This window comes from Ammospiza nelsoni, chromosome 1 (genome assembly GCF_027579445.1).
Source record: "Ammospiza nelsoni isolate bAmmNel1 chromosome 1, bAmmNel1.pri, whole genome shotgun sequence".
Classification (NCBI taxonomy): Eukaryota; Metazoa; Chordata; class Aves; order Passeriformes; family Passerellidae; genus Ammospiza; species Ammospiza nelsoni.
Window position 1 is genome coordinate 115,597,318 of NC_080633.1, and position 23,239 is coordinate 115,620,556.

Here is a 23,239-nt window from a genome sequence, read left to right on the forward strand (position 1 = left end):
CAAAGTGCTTGATAAATAATTACCTTACTGGGAAGATGAATGACTTGAGTTTGTCTTTTTAAAACTTAATATAAGCCGCAAACAGATGTGACAAATTCCTTGATAAATACAGGCAAGAGATATTTTAACATTTTCTGACAAAACTCATTTCTGCAGGGTCTAACAGTTCTTTAGGTCTTTACTGAATTTATGGAAGAATTTTATTTGACATTCAAAATGGTTTGATATCATATCAGTGCTAACAATTAATGTAGTTGTTCAAATCATGTGGCAATTTGCATTCACGTGTTTGGAGGAAGAGAAAACCTCCCAAATACATATAATTCCTCAAAAGGTGAACTGTTTAGCACTGGTAAAGACTGGTGAGGAAAAGAACTTCTCTATAGGTCACTAGCATTTGTTGAAGTTAGTGAATTGATATCATGAAAACAAATAAAGAAGCACATAGTGTCTGTCTGTGATAGTGAATTAAGTAATGTGATTGACATTTTAGAGTAATCCAATATTAAATACAAGATGACAAGTGGGAATCCCTTACTACACAGTGTATGTGAACCTTAACTTTCCAGTTTTATAATTTTAACTTTCAGAATGGCAGGAAAAGCTCCAATTTTTTCCTGGGTCAAAACATGCTTCTGATCCATAGAGGTCAAAGGCACCAGCCTGAAATCTCACCAGATAGCTATGTCTTAAAATCTAAGTAATAGTTTTATTAATTAATCTGAAGGAAATTCTCAGCACAAGTTCAATGAATCCCTTGGATCTGTGTGTATCCCTTCTAACAGCTTTGGCCAAAACTCAGGACTGCAGGGGAGCACCCACTAGGCAAAGCCCTCTGCAGTGAACCTGACATCCTACCTCAAGATGAAGTGGATCAGAGGTGTGCAGGAAGTGGCTGTACACCCTATAAATGGAGAAGAACAGGAGTTCCAGCTCACAGAAATTGTATCTTATATTCTGAATCAAAGCATGTGTTGCTTGCTTTCCAAGGAATAATATGGAGCAAAGAAGACCTCCTTTCCTATGTTTTTTTTTTCTTTTAGTTGATTCAATATACTTCATCACACAGTCAGCCAAACTAAATCAATCTCTACTGAACTAAAAATTAGTAGCTGCTGTATGAGGTAGATGTTGTAATACTGCTGAGGCATGATCCAGGGCATAACTATAGGCTACTGCAGCTATGGGAGGGTTTGTACTTACAGGCATGTGAGAAAAACTTTCAATACTCTAAAGAAAATGCTTAGCTAATGAATTTAAGCCATCCTACAGTGAGCCTACTGAGACACAGCTCTAGAGCTGTGGAGATGGGCAGGGATCCCTCTGCAGGCCTGTGCATGCCTCATCCATCTTCTAAGATGCTGCTTATCTGGATCCACATCCAACCCTGCAGCTGCTCCGTGTGCTGCCAGTTGGTGACTACCATGTCAGTCAAAGGGCAGCTCCACCCTGTGGCTGAGAAGGTGCTTGGAGTATGTGGCTCAGCAGCTGCAGTCTGTGACCCGGCAGCACCCAGGTGTGGTATCTGTGAGGCTGCAGTCATAGCTGGTGTAAGGGCACCAGCTGCAGGCCACCGGTGCTTGTCTGCTGCTTCATTCCTGTGAACACACACGGCTGATGCTGCATTCCCTGGGAAGAGGGCACAGAGCCTGTCATTGTTGTGTGTAAAGACACTTGAGAATTTAAGCTGCAGAGCCTCACATCCCTGGGAATGTGAAACATTTGGGGAAAAGTTGCTGTTGACTGTGCTCTTCACAAGGGAAAATACAGGTATCTTGGGGACAATTTTAGGCAAATGAGGAGAGGAGAAAATGATAAAGCTTTCTATCACAGGTAGAAAACTGGCTTTGCTTCACAGAAATAACATATTCCCCAAAAAAGCCAGGGAGGAGAATGATGTCTTCTTTAAGTTTGATGTCTTCTTTAAGTTAGTCAGACACACAAAGTCATTTTGTGTGTAGTCTGACCAGTTCTTCCTGTCAAATGGTATTCCTTTCCTCCCAATTAATTGAAAGGCTGAAATAAACCTCTTTAACTCTTTTCAACATGAATGACAAGTATTTGGACTATTTTACTAGAATGGGTTGTTTATTTACATGTAGGTATAATGACTCTTGAATGTAGTCATAAATAATGTACATATTTTCTTGTGTACTGAAAAAAATGAGTTCTTATTTATGTGATGGTAGTACTGAGGACTACAAAAATAGGTAACCTGATGTCTTTTGCCTTGACTAAAAATATTCACTATCACTGTGCAGCTATAGAGCCTAATAGCGATGGGACAGTGATAGTAGTTATGGGGAGACTGGCAGTAAGGAGAAGGAAAGATGAAATTCCTGTTCAGGAAGTATCCCTTATTCCAAGACCACTTTCTGATATCAGGGACTGGGTTGGCTTAGGGACTTTGAACTCCAGCAGTACAGACCAGAAGACAAAGGGGATGTGCTGATGGATGTCTGGGCACTTAGGCTGACAACCTGCTGTTTTGTAAAGCTAAAGCTTCCTCAAGGTGTGACTCAATGCAGCTGCTGAACTGGAATTATCAAATTGTCTGAAAATCACTAATCAAAGAATGATTACCCCAGGAAGAAGTGCAACCAGGAGACCAGAAGAGCTGGAGTATACTAACCGTGCCAGCAAACCACAAAAGACCTCAAAGCAGTGCAAGAACTGGAGGGGATGCCTTCAGTAGTGAAAGGTATTATTTGGAAAAGGATTTCCTCTAAGAATTTATCACTGCTATGCCTATTTATTTTGCCTCAGGTTAAGGTAATTTAGTAATTTAATTGCTCTTCTCATTAAGATACTGAGAAACTGAATGAGGATGGTATTCACATTTACACAAAGTGTCGAGCAGATTTGTTGTCATGCTGTCACCATTTTGGTCACGCCTCACCAGTGACCTCAGCCTTTCGAGGGCCCACAAGGTTTGGTGCTGGGACAGCGAGGTTGGTGAGTTCAAAAGGCATTAGCAGGCACCACATGTTCTGAATGGTCATGTTGCTGGGAACAGATTTATTTTATGCACTGATGGTGAAACTCCTGGAGTCTAAAAGATCTCTGAAGAACCCACAGGGAGAAGATATTACTTCTAAACCTCACCTAGCCTGAGAACCCTGCTTCAGACTTTTTCTCTCAGAGAAATTCAATATGATGGATACCTGGGAGTGAAACATATCCCCTGTCTTCAGTCTGCTGATCAACAGCTTGGTTAGCAAAGTTTAAGCATGCAATGGTTCCCACAGAAGTTCTGTGCTTTGATTAATTTCCACTGAGTCTGTTCAGATGGAAGCTGACAGCTTTTCTTCTGGTTGATGGGCAAAGAATCAGTTAATCATGTTCTGAGAATGACTTTGTCACATTAACTGTGTCAACTGCTGTCATAGCATGACAGCTATGCTGTATTAACAAAAATGAAAATTAAAAAAGGTATAATTCCACATAATATTTTTCTAGACAGAGAAATATGGTGCAGTTGAAACTTCAGCCCTTTTCATCTAGTTATTTGCAGAAATGAAAATGTAGAGAAATTTTACAGTGAAACTCCCACTGTAAAACCCATTTATGCTGCAGGTCATGATTGAAAAACACTGGTTTATATTTACTAAGAGAGGCTTATGTGGCTTATCTGCTTCAACTGCTCTTGTGAGAGAAAATTGCCTACCATTTGTGCTGTTGCTGCCATTTTCTCCTGCTCAAGAAAAAAGCATTGCCTGAAGATGGGCTTTAGAGTATTTTGCAGGGCATTAAGTCTAAAAGTTAAGTTGCAGATTCTCATAGGACTGTAGGAGTGGTTTTCCTAATCTGGTATCTTGTAGTTTTGTATGGATCAGAATTGTGATAAGCTCAGACCAGACTAACACACACAGATCTCACTGCAATTGGAGTGCAAGTCAGTGCACATGCTTAACAGTGCAGACATTTTAAAAGTAGAAAAATACAGGGTCTCTTGTAAGCAGCTACATGGGCTGGGGAAGACTATGTTGAGAAACAGAGTATGTTGAGGGGCAAGAGACAAAGGTCATGTATGTCCTAGCAGACATGGACAGCTATGAAAAGGTTTAGCACTCATGATCTGTGCATAAGTAAATGCCATCTTTCCCCTTGAGGAAGCAGTACAGCAGCACAGAGCTTTTAACAAATTTTTTAGCAGAGTGATATGCTTTTGTGACAACTATTTAACCTTGAGAGATTTCATTCCATGGTTTCAGCAAGGATTACAGTAAATGATCAATTTAGGTAAAGTCACAATCTAATTAAACAAATTCAGTCTAAATCCCTGCTGGGCCAGTAAAGATTTGTCTGTCAAATACCTCTAAGCATTTTCATTTTCTATAGCAACAGTTAATTGGATATGGAACTGTCAGTTTAAATGCTTTAAATGAGGCTGATGGGATTAGTAATTGAATGCTGGGATTAATGATTTATAGCTGGTTTTGCTGCCCTGTTCCTTGCTTACAGCTATGCTTGTGATAACTCCCTATCCTTCTCAGATGGATGGAATAGTTTAATAGTGTAACTGCAATATAATTGTGTAGAATGAAATCCAGGCATGATACAGTAGCCAGGTAGCCAGTGTATTCCTGTTGACACAGAGAACAATTTTTAATACTGCATAGAGCAAAGAATTATGATCAAAATGCTAAAAGCAAGAACTCTAAGAGCAGCTGCCTAACTTCCACAGCTAACAGTTGGAACTGAAGGTCTCCGTCACTCTCCAATTAAAGTAGTCTTTCATGTTTGAGTCAGAAAGCAAACCTCAGTGTGGTGAAATTAAATCCAAGGCTGTGAGTGGAGGCTGACAAAGGGATTTCTGCAAGAGGTAGCAGGATTTCAAAGGGGATGGAAGAGATTAAGTCTGTGCTCTGCCAAAGCGTCTCTGCTGTTGGAGAAAGACCTGACTGCAAAGTGTAGTCATGTAGAGGAGTCTCATTGGGGATGCTTGAATCTCTCAGCTTGTTGGGAACTGAAGAGAAGGATAGAAGCATTTAGGGAAGTGGTTACACTGTTCTCTGTGTGATTTTTAAGATCCCTCTTTGCTGCTTTAAAAGACCAGAAATACAGTGTGCTCCTTGGGGTGTCACAGCTTTCAGGACCAACTAACCTGTTCCAGGAACTTCTTAATTCTCACAGCAACCCAGAGTCAGAAAACTTTACCATTTGTTTGCCTTTTAAGCTGAAAATGCTAGCATGGTCTTGTTGGTATAAAAAGGAATTTTGTTTTTTGTGTCCAGATGATCACTGTAGTGCTTGAGGAAGAAAGCTATAAGGAAAAATTTCTGGGGCACTGTCATGTGTACATAAATTACAGAGCACTGTGATGTATACATAAATTACAGAGACAAATGAATTTGTCATTTTGCATTACATGTAGGCCTCCAAAACCACTCTTAATGTCAGAGGGACCCTTATATACCCTAAACTGAAAATTTAGGTTCTTCTTAATTAAGTTCCCTTCAGAATTAAAATGAGTCAGTGCATATATAGAGTGTCTGTTGAACACAGTATAATAATACTTATTTCAGTATATTAAATTAGAACATGTTTCTGTTCTAAAGATTCTATCTTGGGAAACATTATCTGAAAGAGCTAACAACATTAGATGTTATAATTACTAGTATTTATGATGTAGTTATAAACAATTATAAAGTAAATTATTGTAACTATTTAGAAATAATTACAAAATAATGATTGTAATAATAACCTTGTAGTTATTTATATTTATTATATATCATACTATATTTTAATTTACCAGAAATAATCAAACAGGAAATTCAAAGTTATGCTGTGCATATTTCAGTTTATATTTCAGAATAAGCCAAGTTCAGCTGAAATGTGGAAATAGATTTATAGCCTTTGCTCATTATCCAAGATTTAAGATTAGGTTTTCAGGCTCAGCTTCAGCTGCAAGCAGTTTGGTATTCAGAAATCTCTGTATTTATCAGCTTCTGTCTCTCTCTTGTATGTGAACTCCATTTAGTTCAGGAAATACTTTTTTTGTTGTTGTTCCTTCCTGTAATTAGCTCTATTAAAAAACCCAACTCATTCTTGTCTAACCTCGATTAGACTATCTTTTTTTCCCTTTTGTTCCTTATGCAGAGGCATTCATCTCTTTGACTGGTCTGGACCCTTCCAGCATACATTGTTCATATTAATTATTTTTTTTAATATATATACTTAGTATTCAGACCAATGATTCTATTCTGGAACAATGATAAAAGCCAGAAAAAGGAAATATATAATCCCGTTTTTGGTCTCAGAATGACATTTTTTTCTTCAAAATACTCTTGCAATTAATTTTCCTTCTAGACATCAGGCTTTCCTCCTTTCTGCTTTTATTTATATAAAGGAATGCAGCTATTTCAATGATCGTCCGATGAAGTGATAGTTCTAGGAATAGGAATGTATTGTAAGATGAAAATTAATGGAGCCTTTCAGAACTTGAAATGAGAGTGAGATGCCTTTTTTCATCTCCCAGCTCAGTAGGTCCTATCTTCAACCTTATTTTGATTTGTGATTCAGGAAACCTTGATTGATTCACTGGCACATTTTGAGCTGATCTAACTTGAAATGTTAATTACTGGAAATGTTAGAACACTTTAGAGTTAAAAAGGGCCTGAATGGTGGTATAACTGAAAGTCATAACATAAGAAATTCCATGTCAACAGAAGAAATTAGATCTTATTCTAATTTCACATCTTTAAAATTGTAATTATTGAAGCAAGAAAAAATACTGGAGATATTTTCAGTTATAATGGGAGGAATGGGGACTATTCAGTTTTACTATTTCATTCTGAGAATCAAAGTCACATCTGCCTTTCAGGTACATTGTTCAGCCTTGGAAGAGGCTTACTCCACTTTGGATGGATTTACCCCAGTTTTGGGTTGCATGCAGATATCCCAGTTAGATATTTGTACCAAGTGCTTTAGTTTTTCTATATAAATTCACAGAATCAATTCGGTTGGACAAGATCTCTGACATCATGGAGTCCAACCTGTGACCCAACACCCCCATGTCAGCTAGAGCATGGCACAGAGTGCCACATCCAGTCTTTCCTTAAACACCTCTGGGGAGGGTGACTCCCCCACCTTCCTGGGCAGCCAATTCTAATATCTAAATGCTATTTCTGTAAAGAAATTCTTCCTAACATCCAACCTAAACCTCCCCTGGTGTACCTTAAGACTATGTTCTTGTGTGCTGTTGCTGGCTGCCTTGGAGAATAGGCTGAACCCTACAAATTTCATTTTAGGGAGTTATAGAAAGCAATAAAGTTTCCCCTGAGACTCCTTTTCTCCAGGATAAACACCCCAGCTCCCCTCAGATGCTCATCAGACTTGTACTCTGGACCCTTCACCAGCTTTGTTGCACTTCTCTGGATACAGCCCACCACCTCAAAGTCATTCCTGAACTGAAAGGCTCAGAACTGAACACAGGATTCAAGGTGTGGCCTGTCCCATGCCAAGTACAGAGGGACAATCACTGCCCTGGTCCTGCTTGCCACACTATTCCTGACACAGACCAGGATGCCATTGACCTTCTTGGCCATGTGGGCACACTGCTGGCTCATGTTCAGAAGCTGACAACCAGAGCTTCCAGGTCCTTTTCTCTACCAGGTCCCTGTCCAGCCACTCTGCCCTAGCCTGTGGCACTGCAGGGTGTTGTGGCTAAAGCACAGAACCCGGCACCTGGACTTGTTAAACCTCACATTGTTGGATTCTGTCCATCTATCCAGCCTGTCCAGGTCCCTTTGCAGAGCCCTCCTACCCTCCAGCAGATTGACACTTGCACCCAACTCGGTGTTGTCCATGAATTTGCTGATTCAATCCCCTCATCCAGACCATCAGTGAAGACATTAAACAGGACTGGCCCCAGCACTGATCCCTGGGGGACACCACGAGTGACCAGATGCCAACTGGATGCAGCACCACCACTCTCTGGGCCCGGCCAACCAGACAGTTCTTAACGCAGCGAAGGGTGCACCGGCCCAAGATGTGGGCTGCCAGCTTTTGCAGGAGTATGCCATGGAAGATGATGCCAAAATGATTGTTCCTTTTATACATATTGTTCATATATATTTGTAGTTCTGCAGACTGTTCTTATATAGTTATACATTTACTTCAGAACTTTTCCTATTAGACATGAGAATCCTGAGGGCCTGTTCTAATCTTGCTTCGTATGGGAATCAAGACCAAGAAACCTTCCCAAGACACTTTCCCACCTTACCAAGGAAGGTGGCTTTAGAAGAGGTTGAACCAAGAAGGGGAATTCTTCATTTGTGTTTCTAACTGGGGAGTCTTGTCAGTCTTGTCTATGCTAATTTGCTAAACTTATAAAACTCTACATGCCCTATATCACGTGTGCATCTTTGGCACATTTTTGGCGTGCATTTCAGCATGTTGTGCACCTGGAGGGATCTTCATTTGAATCATAACATTTTATTACCTAACCTTGTCTGGCTCTTGATTTTAGGGCTCAAAAGTTGACAAAGATGGTGGCAAAGGTGTCATATTGATACAAATTTAAAGGTTTAGTTGATCAAACCTCTTCATTTTTCAGTATACATACTAGATCTCTTGAGGTCTGGGAGTTTTATTTGTTTTTAAATTACCAAGGTTTTGTTAACTGTGAAGGATGGGGAAAAACAGCTGGTCAGCTGTTTGCATCAACAGGTACAGCAATGCTTGTTTTAGTTTGAAGGCCAGCAAGGGTTCTTTGGCTAAATTACAGGTGAGTAACATTTTAGGGAAAAGAAATGTCTAAATGTTGAAGTGAAATAATAAGGATGTCATTTATTTCTTCCTGGAGTGTACATTTAAATCAAACCTTGTTGGAGAATTTTGCTCAGAAATGGCTTATAGAGTTTCATTCAGACATGCCATAATCATATACAGCTGATGGAAAAGTAAAAGGCAGCTGTGAGGAGCAAATTTTCACAGCCTGTTTCTGTAAACAACAAAGTTCTCAGGCTGTTTTTTCATAACAGATAAACATTCTGTCCTTGGCTGGTATGGGAAAAGCAAAAGTTGACAAACATGGAGGCCTTGAGAACTTTCATAACAGGGTGAGAAAATAAATCTTGGTTTCAAAAACAAACCACAGGTATTGAAAACAAAAGGAGGGATTAATGTGTAATCTGTAACCTATGATGAGCTCGGGTTTTGCAATATGTATGAGCTTACTTAACACTGTTATAAAATGTGCATGGTGGATCAATAAATCGGAGTTTGATGCTGATCAGAGGATGGGTCGTCTCCCTTCGCTTCTACAAAACCTGTTGCTGATGGCTGCATCCCATGTGTGGGTTTGTGCTCCAGAGCAGCCCTAGTGCACACAGCCCAAGGTTCTTGTGGATGAAACCACTCAGGTGATGCATTGTTCTCCAGCCACTATGGGCAGGTGCAACAGAGGAAAGAATGGGAAGACTCTTCCTGTGGCTGGTGGCATCTTGAAGAACTCTATAGTAAGGTGATAGGGAACACAACTGAATCCTGAAGAGGCCGTGGAACTTCTCCAGGCACCTGTATTTTCTGGATTTAAAATTGTTGTATTATCAGTTCTGTACAGCAGGAAGAGGAAAATAGGTGCTATGATTTTAATTGAAGGAAAAGGAATGCCTTACACTTTAGCCAGCCTTCAGCAGGATTTTTGACCACTTCAGACTACCTATACCATCCTCTAAGGGCAAAGCCTAAAATCATCATAACTAGTTGTATGTGATGAGGCCTTCAAGTGCATTTTGAAACACATCATAATTTTCTACAAACCATGAGAACCTAGACAATCCCATTGCCTTGAAATTAAAGAAAAGTCCAACCATTATTTTCCCTTTTTGTAAATAGCTAGTACTGTGCAAAACTGAGATACAGATATTGAAAGCAGAGTCACGGAGGGTTTTGGCAGTGCCATGGCCAAGGCAATTTTCATCACGTGAGTTTAGGTGGGAAGTGACAAGTAACTAATAGTAATAGCTGGGGGAAAACTGCTCACAGACTAGGAATAGAGGAGGACAGTCAGGATTTTGGGAGGAGTTGTACACTGGAATGGGATATGGCCTTTGATGTAAGTGCTACCTGTGTAAATTGCAAAGGAACTACAGTGTTAGCGTTGGCTTTTCTGTTTGTTCTCAGATTTACTTATACTGCCTTTGTTTGAAACACAGAAGTCTGACCAGCACTTTCCTATACTTCAGTTGTGCCAAAGTGAGGAATGAAAGACAAAACTATTCCATGGAAAAACATTTGTCAGGTGCTCTGCAAAATTGAGTATTTCTATGCAATTTTAAGTCATGTTTATTTTGCATAAATATCTTACCACTTCTTAAATTAGTGTTTATTATTTTAAAGGCCAAGTATACAACCCTATAGTGGATGTATATCAAAGATGTAACTAATCAAGCATTTAACTGTGTTGTACACTGGAGAAATTATTTTAGGGCTTAAAGTCTAACACACTTAGGATTTTTTATTTTTTTAATGTCAATTGTTTAACACTGTGAATTATAAATTTAGGCTTTAAATATTTATTCTGTTAACTGATTAAAATAATTTATTATTTTAGTGTTCTAAGAAACAGAAAACTAAAGACAAAAGTATATTTGAACTGTTGTGTGTGCACTACAAATTCTGTAATTGCGGAAAAAAAGGTTGGCATTGCTCTGATGGCTTAAAGAAAAATTGAGATGATATTTGATTAAATGACAGAAAAAATAGCACTTCAGAATTTTTGCAGTTAGGATGAAGAATTTATTGTATGTACAGTTAAGCAACTCTACTGTAGATGTAGTTCCTCTTTAAAGAAAACGAATACAGTAATCAAAATAGTTCTAGCATGGAAATTACAATACAGACTGAAACTTGACTAAACCAAAAAGTAGTTATTTGACTTGAAAGAACACAGAACCTGAAACAACAAATCGCAGTTTGCATCATTAACCAAGGACAGTAAAAAACTGTACAGTACAAGCAACACGTTACAATAAGTTATGACAAATAAGGCAGTCTTTCTCATTTAGGACAAAAGGGATAAAGGGAAAGGTATTAAAATCTCATAAAACCACCGTATCTCTTTTCCATCTCTGGGACTTCTTTGGAATAAGTTTCCCCATCTTCTTCTGAAGGGAGAATGGAGTCGGCAAAGCGCTTAAGGAACCCACCATATCGTTTCTGGTAATCCAGCCACCACTCTGGCCTGCCCACTCTTCTCATGAAGCCACCATATCTCTTTTGCAGCTCTTTGGCCTCGTCTTCCAACTCAGGGCTGCGCTTTGTGCTTCTCATGAACCCTCCGTATCTTTTGCTGACATCGCCGTCGTTTTCATTTACGTCTCGGTAGTGCGCCGCTTCGGGGTTATCCCCTGTTCCCAGAAGCTCCTTCAGGAGGTCAGAGGAGTTGGCAAGGGCATCATCATCCGAGTCTTTCTTCATAAACCCTCCATACCTCTTAGCCAGGATTTCTCCTCCATTAGCTTCATCCTCTGGCTCTGCCCGATAGAGCTCATCCATTTTCTTCATGAAACCCCCGTATCTTTTCATGAAGCCTCCGTACTTCTTCGCAAGCAAATGGTTCTCGTCCAGCTCTTTCTTGTCTCCTGGAGCAATGTTGCCATCCTCAGAAAGATCCAGCTTTGCCAGTTGCAAGAGCTCCTTGCAGGTCTCCCAGGCTTTGGCAGAAGGCAGTTTTCCTTCGCATTCTAGTGTACATGCCTGAAAAATGGATGTGGTTCGCTGAGAATTATTTGATAGTAACTATCACCTCGCTACGACCTTATCTTAGATTTATAAGATTGTTATAAAAGAGCATGAGCGAGCCTCTCTGTGAGTGGCTTGGAAGAAATGCTCTTTGGGAACAGCTGGTTTGGTACCTGTGTGGTTTGAAGTTCTTCATATCCCTCTCTGAAGAACCAGGTAGTCTCCACTACAAGATAATATGAATTGTGGATCCTCTATGTTAAGGTTGCCATTATGCTTCTGTTTCAAAGGAAGCCAAAAGTACAGTTCCTGTATCTGCCTTACACTTGTGAGAGTTATGATTTATTTTTTAAAATTTACTACTGGGAAGCTAAAAACCAATTGTTGTTTGCTTCATAATGCAAGTGTAGAAATGTATTCAATCTTCATAATTGAAAGTATAATTCAGAAACTTTAGAAAAGCTGAACAGCATGGTCATTGCAAAGAAGCCAGCTGTGCTGCACTGTTCAGGATCTTCAATACACTGAATAGCTTTAAAGGCTGTGTGTTGCCATTTGTTTCTCGTTGTACATGTTGGAATAGATCATTCCAACATGTACCAATAGAAATGCAGAAATACAGGCTCTCTTAGGGTAGGATCAAAGTTCTAGTTTTGCTAGCTGGAAAGCAGTGATCATCAAAGAGACAGAAAAAAAATCCTATGCTGTGTTGTTTCTGACTGTATTGAAAAATTGTCAGGCTACAACATGAAAAAAGCTTTCAGTACCTTATCCATATCTCATAACCTGTCTTGTGATGATAATAACATGAATATTAGCTACTCTTATCTCTCTTGTGTCAGGGGAATTTACTTTTTGTGCAGCCATACCCTTAAGTTGTAAAATAAGGTGATTCCAGTGTTCTTTTTTCTTGCCTGTGGTTTTCATACCACAATGGGTAAAGAAAAATCATCAATATTTTCAATAAGAGAAACACTCATTCTGACTATAGATGATATGTTCTAAGGATCCTAACATATTTTAAAATGTGAAATTAAACTCCAGCACAGCACTGTCTGATAGCTTATTGTCCACTGCAAAGTCTGTCTCTTCAGCCTCACTTCACTCTAAGAAATTTAAATATGACTTTTTTGGTATGATCACAAGAAAATTAAAGGGATTTATATATTTTGTAATACAATAATTTAACTGCCACTACATGCTGATTACTATATATTATAGTCATGCTGTAGGGAGAGTAAGATTTCAGCTTCAGTCTGAATTGCTCTAAATCAAAGAAAGAATAGGTCTCTCTCTTCCTCAATTAGTTTTAATAACCTCCTATTGTCAGATGAACATACTTCATAAATGTAAGTGACCAGGTACAGCATGAAATGTCTGGCATCTAACAAATCCAGGATAATAAAATACTAATACCTAGAAACAATAGTTTCCAAGAATTGTTTGTACATGTTTGACAAATACAAGATATGCTACATTGCTTCTTTACCTGTTTAGTTAATAAACATTCTTACAGAACAGAACATTGATTCTTTAATGACTACTGAAGGTGTGCAAGAGAGACTGTCAAAATAGACATGCAGAATATATACTCTGAAAAACCCTCCCTCCATAAGGGCAAACTACCACTTTTTTTACCCTAGTTGATATTAAAACTAAAGTTTGATTGAAAACTAATGTAAGCAGAGAGAAAAAAAAAAAAAAAAAGAAAAAAGTAGAAGGAACTGTTTGGCCAGCTGTCCAAATAATATTGCCCTTTTGAGCCTGCTATGGTAAAGAGCTCTTGAGCTTTTGGAGTAAGTAGAAGTACTCAGTGGTTCCTAATTCTGTGTAAGGCTAGTGAGCCCAGCCCTTCCTTTTGCATGATCCCAAGTAACCAGTGACATGAGAGGAACAAATTTTTAAGATCATTTAGATGTGCCGAGAGCACAATGCCTCAATGTGTGTGTGTTTGAGGTCAGGAACAACCGATGCCACTGGCAAAGTACTTGGCAGCCAGAGTTCCCACCTTCTTCAGGAAGGGAAGAGGGACCCCAGACTTGCACTGAAGCCCAATCTTTAGATTTCAAGTTGAATTGCCTCTATGACTATTCTTTAAAATTATTTCAACATCATAAGAATTACAGATAACCCCCATCCCCAGTCTCCCTCATTCTGGACTTAGCACAGTTTGTCTAAGAAGCCAGCATCTTCCACAGGTATATTCCTAACGCTGTGCAGCACCGGGCGGAGAGGAGGAACAGCGAAGGTACTGCTACTCAAATCGGCGTTAAACACACTTTTTTTTTTAGTGAGATTTCAGGCAGATCTTTTCAGCTCGACAGCCGTCCTGCCCGGAGAGAACTCATCTTACCATGGAGCCAGCGGACAAGGGTCGGGACCCTCCCTCCCGTTCCGCTCGCCTTCCCCCCGTCCTGTCGGTGCTGGAATGCCCTGGAGGGGCAGCGTCCCCTCCGTCCCTTGCAGAGATGCCCTCTCCGGTCGGATTTCTCTTCCTCCTTACGTTTTCATTCGGCCTTTTCCTGGCTGCCCGCGGGGCTGCTCGGCGGTGTCGCTTGTCCCCGTCCCCGCAGGCCGCCTCTCGCCGTCGGGCAGCGGGAGGGACGGGAGGGACCGGGGCTCCTCGGGGCGCTCTGGGTTTCTATCAGTGCTCTCCGCTCGCTCCTCGCCCTCTGCCCAGCGCCCCTGAACCCACTTCTCCCTCTCTCCCCTCTTCAGAAAAAGCGTCTTCCAAGCGACCCCGGTCACTTCCCCCACTATTTATTTTTCTTATTTCGCTGTTTTTCCCCGCTCCCCCTTTCCTCCCTCCAAAGTTAGCGGGGAAGCGGCCCGGCCGCGGGGATCCAGGGCTCGGAGGCACTCCCGGCCCCGGTGCCGCTTACCAGGGGGTGGATGCCGGCGCGGGGTCCCAGGTGGTAGGCGCAGGCGGCGCAGTCGCGGCCGCAGTCGGCGCGGGCCCTCGGGAGCAGGCAGGTGCTGAGGGCCAGCAGCGAGCAGCCGAGTCTCAGGAGCAACGCCATGGGGCTGCGAGAAGGAGAGGTCAGCCGGCAGCCGCCTCCTCCCGCTCCCACCCCGGCACGGCCTCCCCCAGCCTCGGAGAAGGAGAAGGCGGCGTGAAAGGGCTCAAACCAACTCCGCTAAACTCACGCTTTTTAGAGCGGGCGTGATGGCGCTTGCGAGGTAAGCGGGAGCTTTAACCAAGCGGGCGCTTGGCAGCTGCAAGGCAACTGACCTGCGTCCGGATCGGGAGCGCACCCGGAGGATGAAGCGCCCAGAAGACCCCGTTTGGTGACAGTGCTCGTCCCCAAACACTTTATCCCTCCCTGTCTGCCAAAGCCGGCACCGCAGGGGGAGAAGGGACCGCGAAGCGGCACGGACGGGATCCCGGCCCCTCCCGGGATGGGTTTCCCACCGGGATGCCCCGAGCAGCCTCCCCAACACCGGCACCAGCCCCGGCAGAGCCGCCCCGGCCCTTCCCGGTCCCGGCCGCGGGCAGAGCAGCTCCTCACTCACACACGCTGCCCTCGGGGCTCCCGGGAGTTGCTGAGAGAAAGGAGCTGCGCCTTGCTGAAGCCTCGGCGTCGGAGCCACTGATCTTTATAGCGAGACCGAGCAGCCTACGGAGAAGCCCCGGGGGAGGCAGGCAGGGCAGAGCCGAGCCGAGCCGAGCCGGGCCTGCTGGCAGCTCCAGCGAGGGCGGCTCGGGGGGCGCCGAGCCGAGCCCGCTGCCGGGGCCGGGCGCGCCGCTGCAGAGCGTGTGCGGGCGGCGGCGGCGGCACTTTATAATTGGGGACCGCGGGGACAGGGCGGCCTCCCCCAATCGCCGTCGGGCTCCCGCTGACGCGGCCGCTACGACATCCCCCCCGGCACCACCGCCCCGCCATCCGTGACTCCAGCGGGGCCCGGGATGAGGGGGTGTGTGTGCCCCTGCCACCGGGGAGGGGCAGCGCCGAACCGGCCCCGCCAAAGTTACCGGGGGAAGTTTAGCCGGGGGCGGGCGGGGAATGAGACAGCCCGTGAGTCATGCGGGGGTGGGCGTGAGGGACCGGGAAAGGCGCCCCGGGGCTGCGGCAGCCCCTCGGAGCTAACCCCATTCCCCGGGCAGCGGAGCACGCTCCCCAAAGAGCCTCGCACAACGCGGAGAGTGGGACTGAGTTTGGGAATTTTGGGGTTTTTTTGTGGTGTTTTATTTTTGTTTGTTTGTTTTTTGCTTGTTTTTAATTCTTTTTTCCTTCTCTGTTTCCTCCCTCTCTGCTACTCCGCCAAACCTCCAAGCTGCTGTGCTGAGAGTTCTTGCTGCACGTCTTCTGCCTCTCTCCCTGAGCCCCAGGTGTAAAACCGTTTGGGGGAAGCAGAATTTATTAGACCAAGGAAGAAGACAAGGGTTGAAATTTGAAACTATTTGAATTCACTAGTATGGGTAGATTTGCATTGTTGTCACAATTTTGGCGCTCAGGAAAACACAAACAGGAATGAACCAGAGAGAAGCAAACCTCCAAGCCCTTCTTCAAGGCTCTCAAGCACAGCAGCTAGGGCTGCTCACTGTTGTGCTCTGACTGACATCTTGGGGAACAGGCATAAAGCAATGACACTGATCCCTGACACCTCTTGTTTGTAGAGGGCTCTGCCCCAGCCATGCTCAGCTGTATTTCTTTGACTGTCAGATGCCAATTTCTACTTCCAGCCCCAAATTATTTCTAGTTGGTCTATATTAACTTGATTTTCTTCCAGCATTAAAAGAGGATTTTCCCCCATGCTAGTGTGTTTCTGGAGTGGGATTATTCTCTATAGTCCTCATTTTGCTGAAGTGAACAAGCTGTGCTCTTCATCAGTCTGTCCTAAGATGTCATGTGAATGTTCTGCTCTGCATTTGCTTTGGTTGGAGTTCATAATTTCTGTGCATGAGTGATGGGAACAGAACACAGTATGTCAGTTGAAATTTCATTAGGACAATAATGCGTAATTATGTTCCCTGGAGGAAGAAGACACCTCAGTTTATACCTCCCCAGGTCTCATTTGCCTTTCCTGATGCTGCAGTACATTGATGTCACACACTCACTGAGATACAGCCAGATCTTTATCCTTTAGAAGTAAGAGGATATCCAGTGTTATGACTGTATGGAAACCGTGATTTTTTGCCACCTTGTCTTTACATCAGACTCAGGTTAAGGATGCTCAAATGAATGTATGGATTTTCAGAAATACATCCATTCAAGCCAAAGGATTGCTATTGCCTATAATCAGTGTATGTGGGAAGAGAATCAGGCTCTCTGTTTATGCAGTAGTATCAGCCAACTTTGTAAGTGAACCCTCAAGAGAAGAGGTAGACATTTTAAAAATCATCCCAGTGGGTATATTTATGTTAGCATGTGAGGGATCTACATTTGGAACAATGAGCAAATTGCTATGCCACTGAATCAGCAGGATTGCTTTCAAGTTTGTTCCTGAGTTGGTTAGGGAAGCACTGACTAACTCCAGAAGTGACACATTTGATGTCTCCTTTGCTGAAGTTGCTCAGTACAAGCAGAGCTTTTTGTGATGGACATCATCAGAGTAGTCCTCAGGGTCACTTACTGACTCTCAGCTCTGCCATCATTTTTTGGCTTGCACTCTGATAGTCAGCACGGTGTGACAGGACAGACAGCCCAGTAGTGCCTGACTGTGCCTCCAGCAGCGTACACGCCGTGTCCCTGGGCTGAGAGGCTGCTGCTTTCATCATTCTGCACAAGAGCATCTGTGCTCAGCCAGCTCACTCAGCCCCTCAGCCTGCCACAGCCTGCACTGCTCTGTTTGATGTCACTCATTGTGCTTAATCTGTTCACAATGAAAACCAGCCAGGGTTAGAATCTCACTGTGTACAGAGGTGCAGATAATCCCTGCGGGTAAAATATAGATTATAACAGAAAAAGATAAAGGATGAAGTAAGAGTAGAGCATATAAAAGGACCAAATAAAAGGCTTCTTGTAAATTCTGTGTAGAAGTGAACTAGTGAAGAGAGTTATTTTACTGTGCATAAGCCTTTTGTCTGATGGTGGGAAACAGGGAAAAGGTGGGAAGAGATCTAGTGCAAAATGCACACCTGCAAGGACATTTTCAGCAAGAGAGAGAGCACAGGTATCTGTGTACAGCCAGCACTGGGCAGAAGAAATCCAGCTGTGGCTGTTGCAAGTACTACAGATATCCCTGACTCTTTGGTTTGTCTTCTTCTTCCTATCTGTCATTTGCGTCTTCTTTACCTGATTCCTCTCTGTCACTGGTCCTCATCCCACATCCTTATGGAGGTTGTAGAGGGGTCCCCAAGGCCCGGCAGAGTTGAGAGTGGGAAGAAGGTCCCAGCTGGACTCTTGTTTTACCCTTTCCTACAGTGCCTGCTGCACAGAGTCCTTTCCTTCCTCTTAAAAGATGCTAATATTCACTGAGGATGTGATATGAGAAAGGAGTGATGTAGATAATATTTCTTGAAGAGCTCACTTTTCCCAGTGTCAACAGATGAAAGCTCTGTAATTCCCTGTCTGAGTTTAGTTTTGTACAGGGAAAGTATTCTTTGCACAGAGAGGATGAAACAAAAAGAGAATTTAGCAAATTTTGCCAAAATACTACAGAGCAAAAACTACATAAGGAAAATTACTCACTGTAGGCATGGAGGGTAATATTTCCTCTGCAATGGTGAACTAAGAAACAAAGAAATAGGGAGGCAGAAAGAGAAAGGGAGCACTTTTCACAGCAGTAAAGAAAACAGCTTGTTGTTTGCTACTAATGTTAAAATAAAATGTCCTGGTATTGATAAAAACTGTAGCATTTGTATAATCCAGAATTACCACAGACACCAACTGCTTTTTATCTGCCATCTAAAAACAACAGCCAAAATAAAACTGTTTTTACAACAGTAGTGCTTCCAGTGCCTAGGGCCCTGTTGCCCTATGGTTTGTCTAACTCCCAAACTTAAGGCAAAACGAGGTGAAGCCAAGATGAAATTGTCTTCATTTTGCTGATCAAGAACACAATCTGAGTGAATTTCTGAAATGTAGCAAAAAATGAGCAGCTGAGTTAGAAATGGAATCTCTATTGGAATTCACATTGGTATCTTTTCTGCAGGACCAGCTTTCCTTTCCAAACTCTACTCATCCTGCTAATCAAGATGCTACAACTTCATTAAGTGAAGATGAATTAATATAAATATGAAATAAACATGCTTTTAGCACCTCAAGCAATCCTCCTCACAACACAGAGCCTTTTTGGTAGAATTGGAGAGTAGGGAATGTAGGAGCAGCACGTTGATTATTCTCTTAAGCTCAGGGTAAAAGGTCACAGTATTTCTTAAGATCAAACAGTCGGGTTCCATTTAGCTCAGCCTAAATGGGTTTAATTTTTAATGGGAAAATACATAACTGGTATCAGAGCCAAGAAAGACATTGCAGGTCAACTCTCTTATACCAAATATAATCGAAGTAATTAAAAACCACGAGTTATTAATCTGTATATACAAGACATGCATTGTTATTTTTGAAATATCTTTATTAAATTATGTCTAATGTAAGCAGAGAGGAGCTGTAACGAAGAGAGGTAGTCAATTACAGCTGGTATGCATTGCCTTAAATGCACCTTTACAGGACAGAGATGTTCCAGTGCTTCCCAGATATCTGTATATTCCTTAATAAATGTCTAGAGGTATCATTTAAGATATAAAAAAATAAGAAAGATCTCAATGATGCAGACATTCCTGCTCAGAGCTGCTGCAGGCAATCTTGTATGAAGAACTGGAATGCTAAACTTTGGATGTCGGATGAAGCTGGCTCTTATTAATAATATTTTTGCCTTTGAACAATTTACACCTCCTTTAGAAGGCAAAGCTGTGAACAGATCTGGCGGCAGTAAGGTGATATTTTCACGGGAAGAGCACTGACAGCTATTGTCCCCACCTAGTGGTTGATGCCATGTACCTTTGTGAGGGGGGAGGAGGCTTCATGCTACTCTATCTGAGTGAAATAAGGAGTGTGACATGCATTCAGAACAAGCATGCAGCAAATTCCATTATTAGTGCATTTATTTACCTGGAGTTGTATCAGACAAAGTAACAATGAAGCAAATAATTTTATACTGTTCTATAAAAATACACAGAGATTCAGTTTATTACATTCTTCTGTTTCTCAGAGACTGATGAAGATTTCTGAGATCAGTCCTGAACTGCAGTAAATAGAATGTGCTGCAGACTGAATGGAATAAACTGTAAAAAAAAACCCCTTAACATATTTGTTATAAAGGCATCGTTTTTCTCATTTCCACAGAGGCAATGGGAGAGGTATTTCCAATAAAATAAGAAGAAAACTGGGTGCTGGGTAGCAGAATAAATTGTGATGGAATCCAGACACAGTGATTATTATTTAAGACAATAACTGCTCCACGTAAGTGGAGCGATTTATCTTAATTTTTTCAATTAAGAAAATTCATCCATGAATTACAAAGGAAGTATTAAACTCCATCTATGAAAAGGATTTGAGTGTCTAATGCATATGTGGAAGGATTAGCTGAAAATTGTAAATGAGAGATTTTGATCACTTCACTCATACTAAGAAAAGCAAACAATCAGAATCTAAACAATATCTTTGGAGTGTGAGTTTCAATTGTTTTCTAATTATTCACATTGAGGCAGCAGAATTTTGGAGCTTTTTCTCCAGTTCCAGCCTTACATTTTTGCTGCTAGTATTTTATTGCCCAGCTGGGGAGTGCTGTGCTCACACTTTAGCACAGTATGCAAAACCAGTTGTTTTTGCAGGCTGGAGCTGTGAGGAGAGCCTGGTGTGGTACATGCAGGCAGGGTAAGGGCTGGCTGGGCTCCTCCTCGTGGGGCACAGCATGGTGCTGCAGGGCAGGCAGAGGTGACCCGAAAATCCCAGATTTTGGGTGCTTCCGAAATGTAGCTTGAGATGGTAGTGTTGGTGGTTGCTGTGATTTCCAGCAGCACAACCCCGAGTGCTTTCAGGCGATCACTGCGCTCCCTCCTTCCCACCCCCACCAGGGCCTGAGCACCAACTCTCTCCTGCTGCCCCTGGGCCATGAAGGGAGCAGCAAAGGGCTGTGTGTGCTCCTCCTCTTCTGCTGGAGGCATCCCCCGGAGGTGATGGGGATAGCAATAAGGGACACACACTTCATTTTGTTACACCTCTGCTGGAAATTCCCTTGCTCATGCTGGGGTCTGTCTGTCTCAGCTCGCCGTGGCTGTGCAAGCAGCATTGAGCCTCTTGTGCTCTTACAACATACCTTGGTCTAACACTGGGCTAAATTCCTCAGCAATGTTTTGCTCATTGAAGGTAGAGTCCACTCCAGATTAGCTACTGTCACAGTTGTAATCCCTGTGGAAATGCAAATTAAGTGGATGATGTTCATGCAAAAAAATGGAGTGGGAAAGATACACAAGCACAAGGTTCTCACAAGTACCATATCAAAGGTCCATAATTTTTCTTTCAGGGCAAATGATCTTCAGCTGTTTTACTCAAACTGAGTCCCCAGTTATGTTCCAGAAACTGTTTTCCATAGGGAAGGAAAGGTTCAATTTATCAAGTAACCTAGCTAGGAAGTGGAAGAAGATGTTGACAAAAAAAATCATAAGAGCATTTAAAAATGAAATGAGAAACATTATCATCACATTCCCTCATTTTACACATATTTGACCTGTTCTGCTGGCCATTGTTTGTATCTCTTTGTGCTTTGCATTTCTATTAAAAAACCTGGAGATTGAACTCTGACCTTTTCCTTCTCAGATTATTTTCCTTTCCTTACAAGCTGCTTGCTTTATACTTGAAAGTCATTTCATTTCTCCTGCTGCATAATTGAACACTTCAAAAAGTAAAAAGTGATCTTAGCCAGCTGAGTCCTTATTGCTTTTGCTGTGGCAAACTGGTGAAAGTATTTCATGAAGGTTGAAGCACTGAATTTGACTGGGGTCTAGGTTTGATCTGAAGATTGAAGAATTTCAGGAGAAGTTGGGAAGAATGGCTTTGGAAGCAGAAGAGTTACCATGTTGAGTGAAAATGGAGGTGCAGCGACAGTGCACAAGAAAGGAAAACAACAGGCGTGATGTTTGATTATTTTGAGATAACATAAATGCATTGGAGAAGATTGCCTTGTGGTTGACTCCTTTCCAAAGTTGCAAAGGGGTGTCTTGCATTTTGATTGTTACATGTCCTTGTTATTATGATATCTAGTTTTTCCTTTGTCAGTTTGAAAGCCTGAAAAATTAGGATGGCAACCACAGCTAAAATAGAGGTACAATACAAGGATATTTTTAATATAAAAATACTCATTATGACATTTCCACACAGTTAACCAGCACTGCCTATCTTGGCAAAAGCTTTCTGTGCCACCTCAAAGTGGTGAATTCACCTCTTCCTTCTAATGTGAAGTAACTGCTACCAATTAGGACCTGATAATTACTAGCTTGGCAGCATTTTGCTAGACAAAGCAATTGATGCCATTTTATAGCCTCTGATTGTGTTAATTCAAATATGAGGTATAGTATTTATACCTCTAAGACAGGACTAAAAAAATCAAGTGTTTCAGACTTCTAGCTTAAGGATTTGAACTTTCTTTGGAGCATCCCTTGTCTACAGTGGTACCCTAGGATTTAATCAGCTGTTTTGTTCAGACACATATAAGGTAAAGAGACTGGTGTGTGCTAAGATCTCAGAAAAAAAAAACAACCAAAACCAGATAGAATATAAAATAATGCATTTCTCACAGTATTAAAATACTAATATATTTTAAGGAGTAATAAGTTGTACTTCATCTTGCTCAAGTGCATCAGCACCTTAAATGTAGATAATGACTACTGCAAGTCACAGTTTTGAAGTTTTTTTTGGGATTAGGCTAGTTTATGTCATTAAGTATTCCCCAAGATGATAATACTTCTCTGTCTTTTCTGCTGTCTCCTGCTGTGCATTTGCCACTTCTCTGCAGGCAGCAGTGCTGATCAGTGCCTGAGGCAGACACTGTGCCTGGTTCTGAGAGCATCCTGGTAACTGCATTTGCACCTCAGCCATATCTTCAGGATGAGGTGGGGTTTTATCATGGCACACTGTAGCTAGACATAAAGCATATACTGCAATGAGGATTACTCTCTAAAATCCCAGCAGTGTACTGCTGGTCAGCTGGTCAAAAATATCATTGTCAGGGAGCTTCTAGGCAGGCTGACCACTGTCACCAGTCTGGTCGTGCATCTCCTTGGGCATAGAGCTGTGTATTGTCTCACAGGGTCTTTGCTTTCCTTTGGGGATGGGATGTATACTGTACATGGAAGAGCTGACTCTTGTTTTCAGCCTTAGCCCATTGATTTTACTTATTTTGGCAGTGCAGAAGCATATAGAATTACCTGAAAGTGGAGGGGTTTCTGACAGGGGAACAGATTTTATCAGTGGCAGAAAATACAGGCCAGTGGCCTTCTAAACATATGTGAGATGTCACTTTTTTTTCTTGATGGTACATTTCTGTTTCTTTTAGGAGAATGATGGAGCTTCTGACAGCAGTCAGGAGATGAGCTTCAGGGTCTTCTGTT

At 42.2% G+C, this 23,239-nt stretch overlaps 1 protein-coding gene across 1 annotated transcript; it reads right to left on the minus strand.

The window, feature by feature from the left end:
- Positions 1–10,723: 10,723 nt before the first annotated feature.
- PENK (proenkephalin) lies at positions 10,724–15,575 on the minus strand. The gene is given in 4 exon segments (XM_059477608.1): positions 10,724–11,706; positions 14,574–14,715; positions 15,207–15,352; positions 15,354–15,575. Coding segments are annotated over 4 exon segments (1,176 nt in total). The 3' UTR covers positions 10,724–11,040.
- Between the last annotated feature and the right edge of the window lie 7,664 nt (positions 15,576–23,239).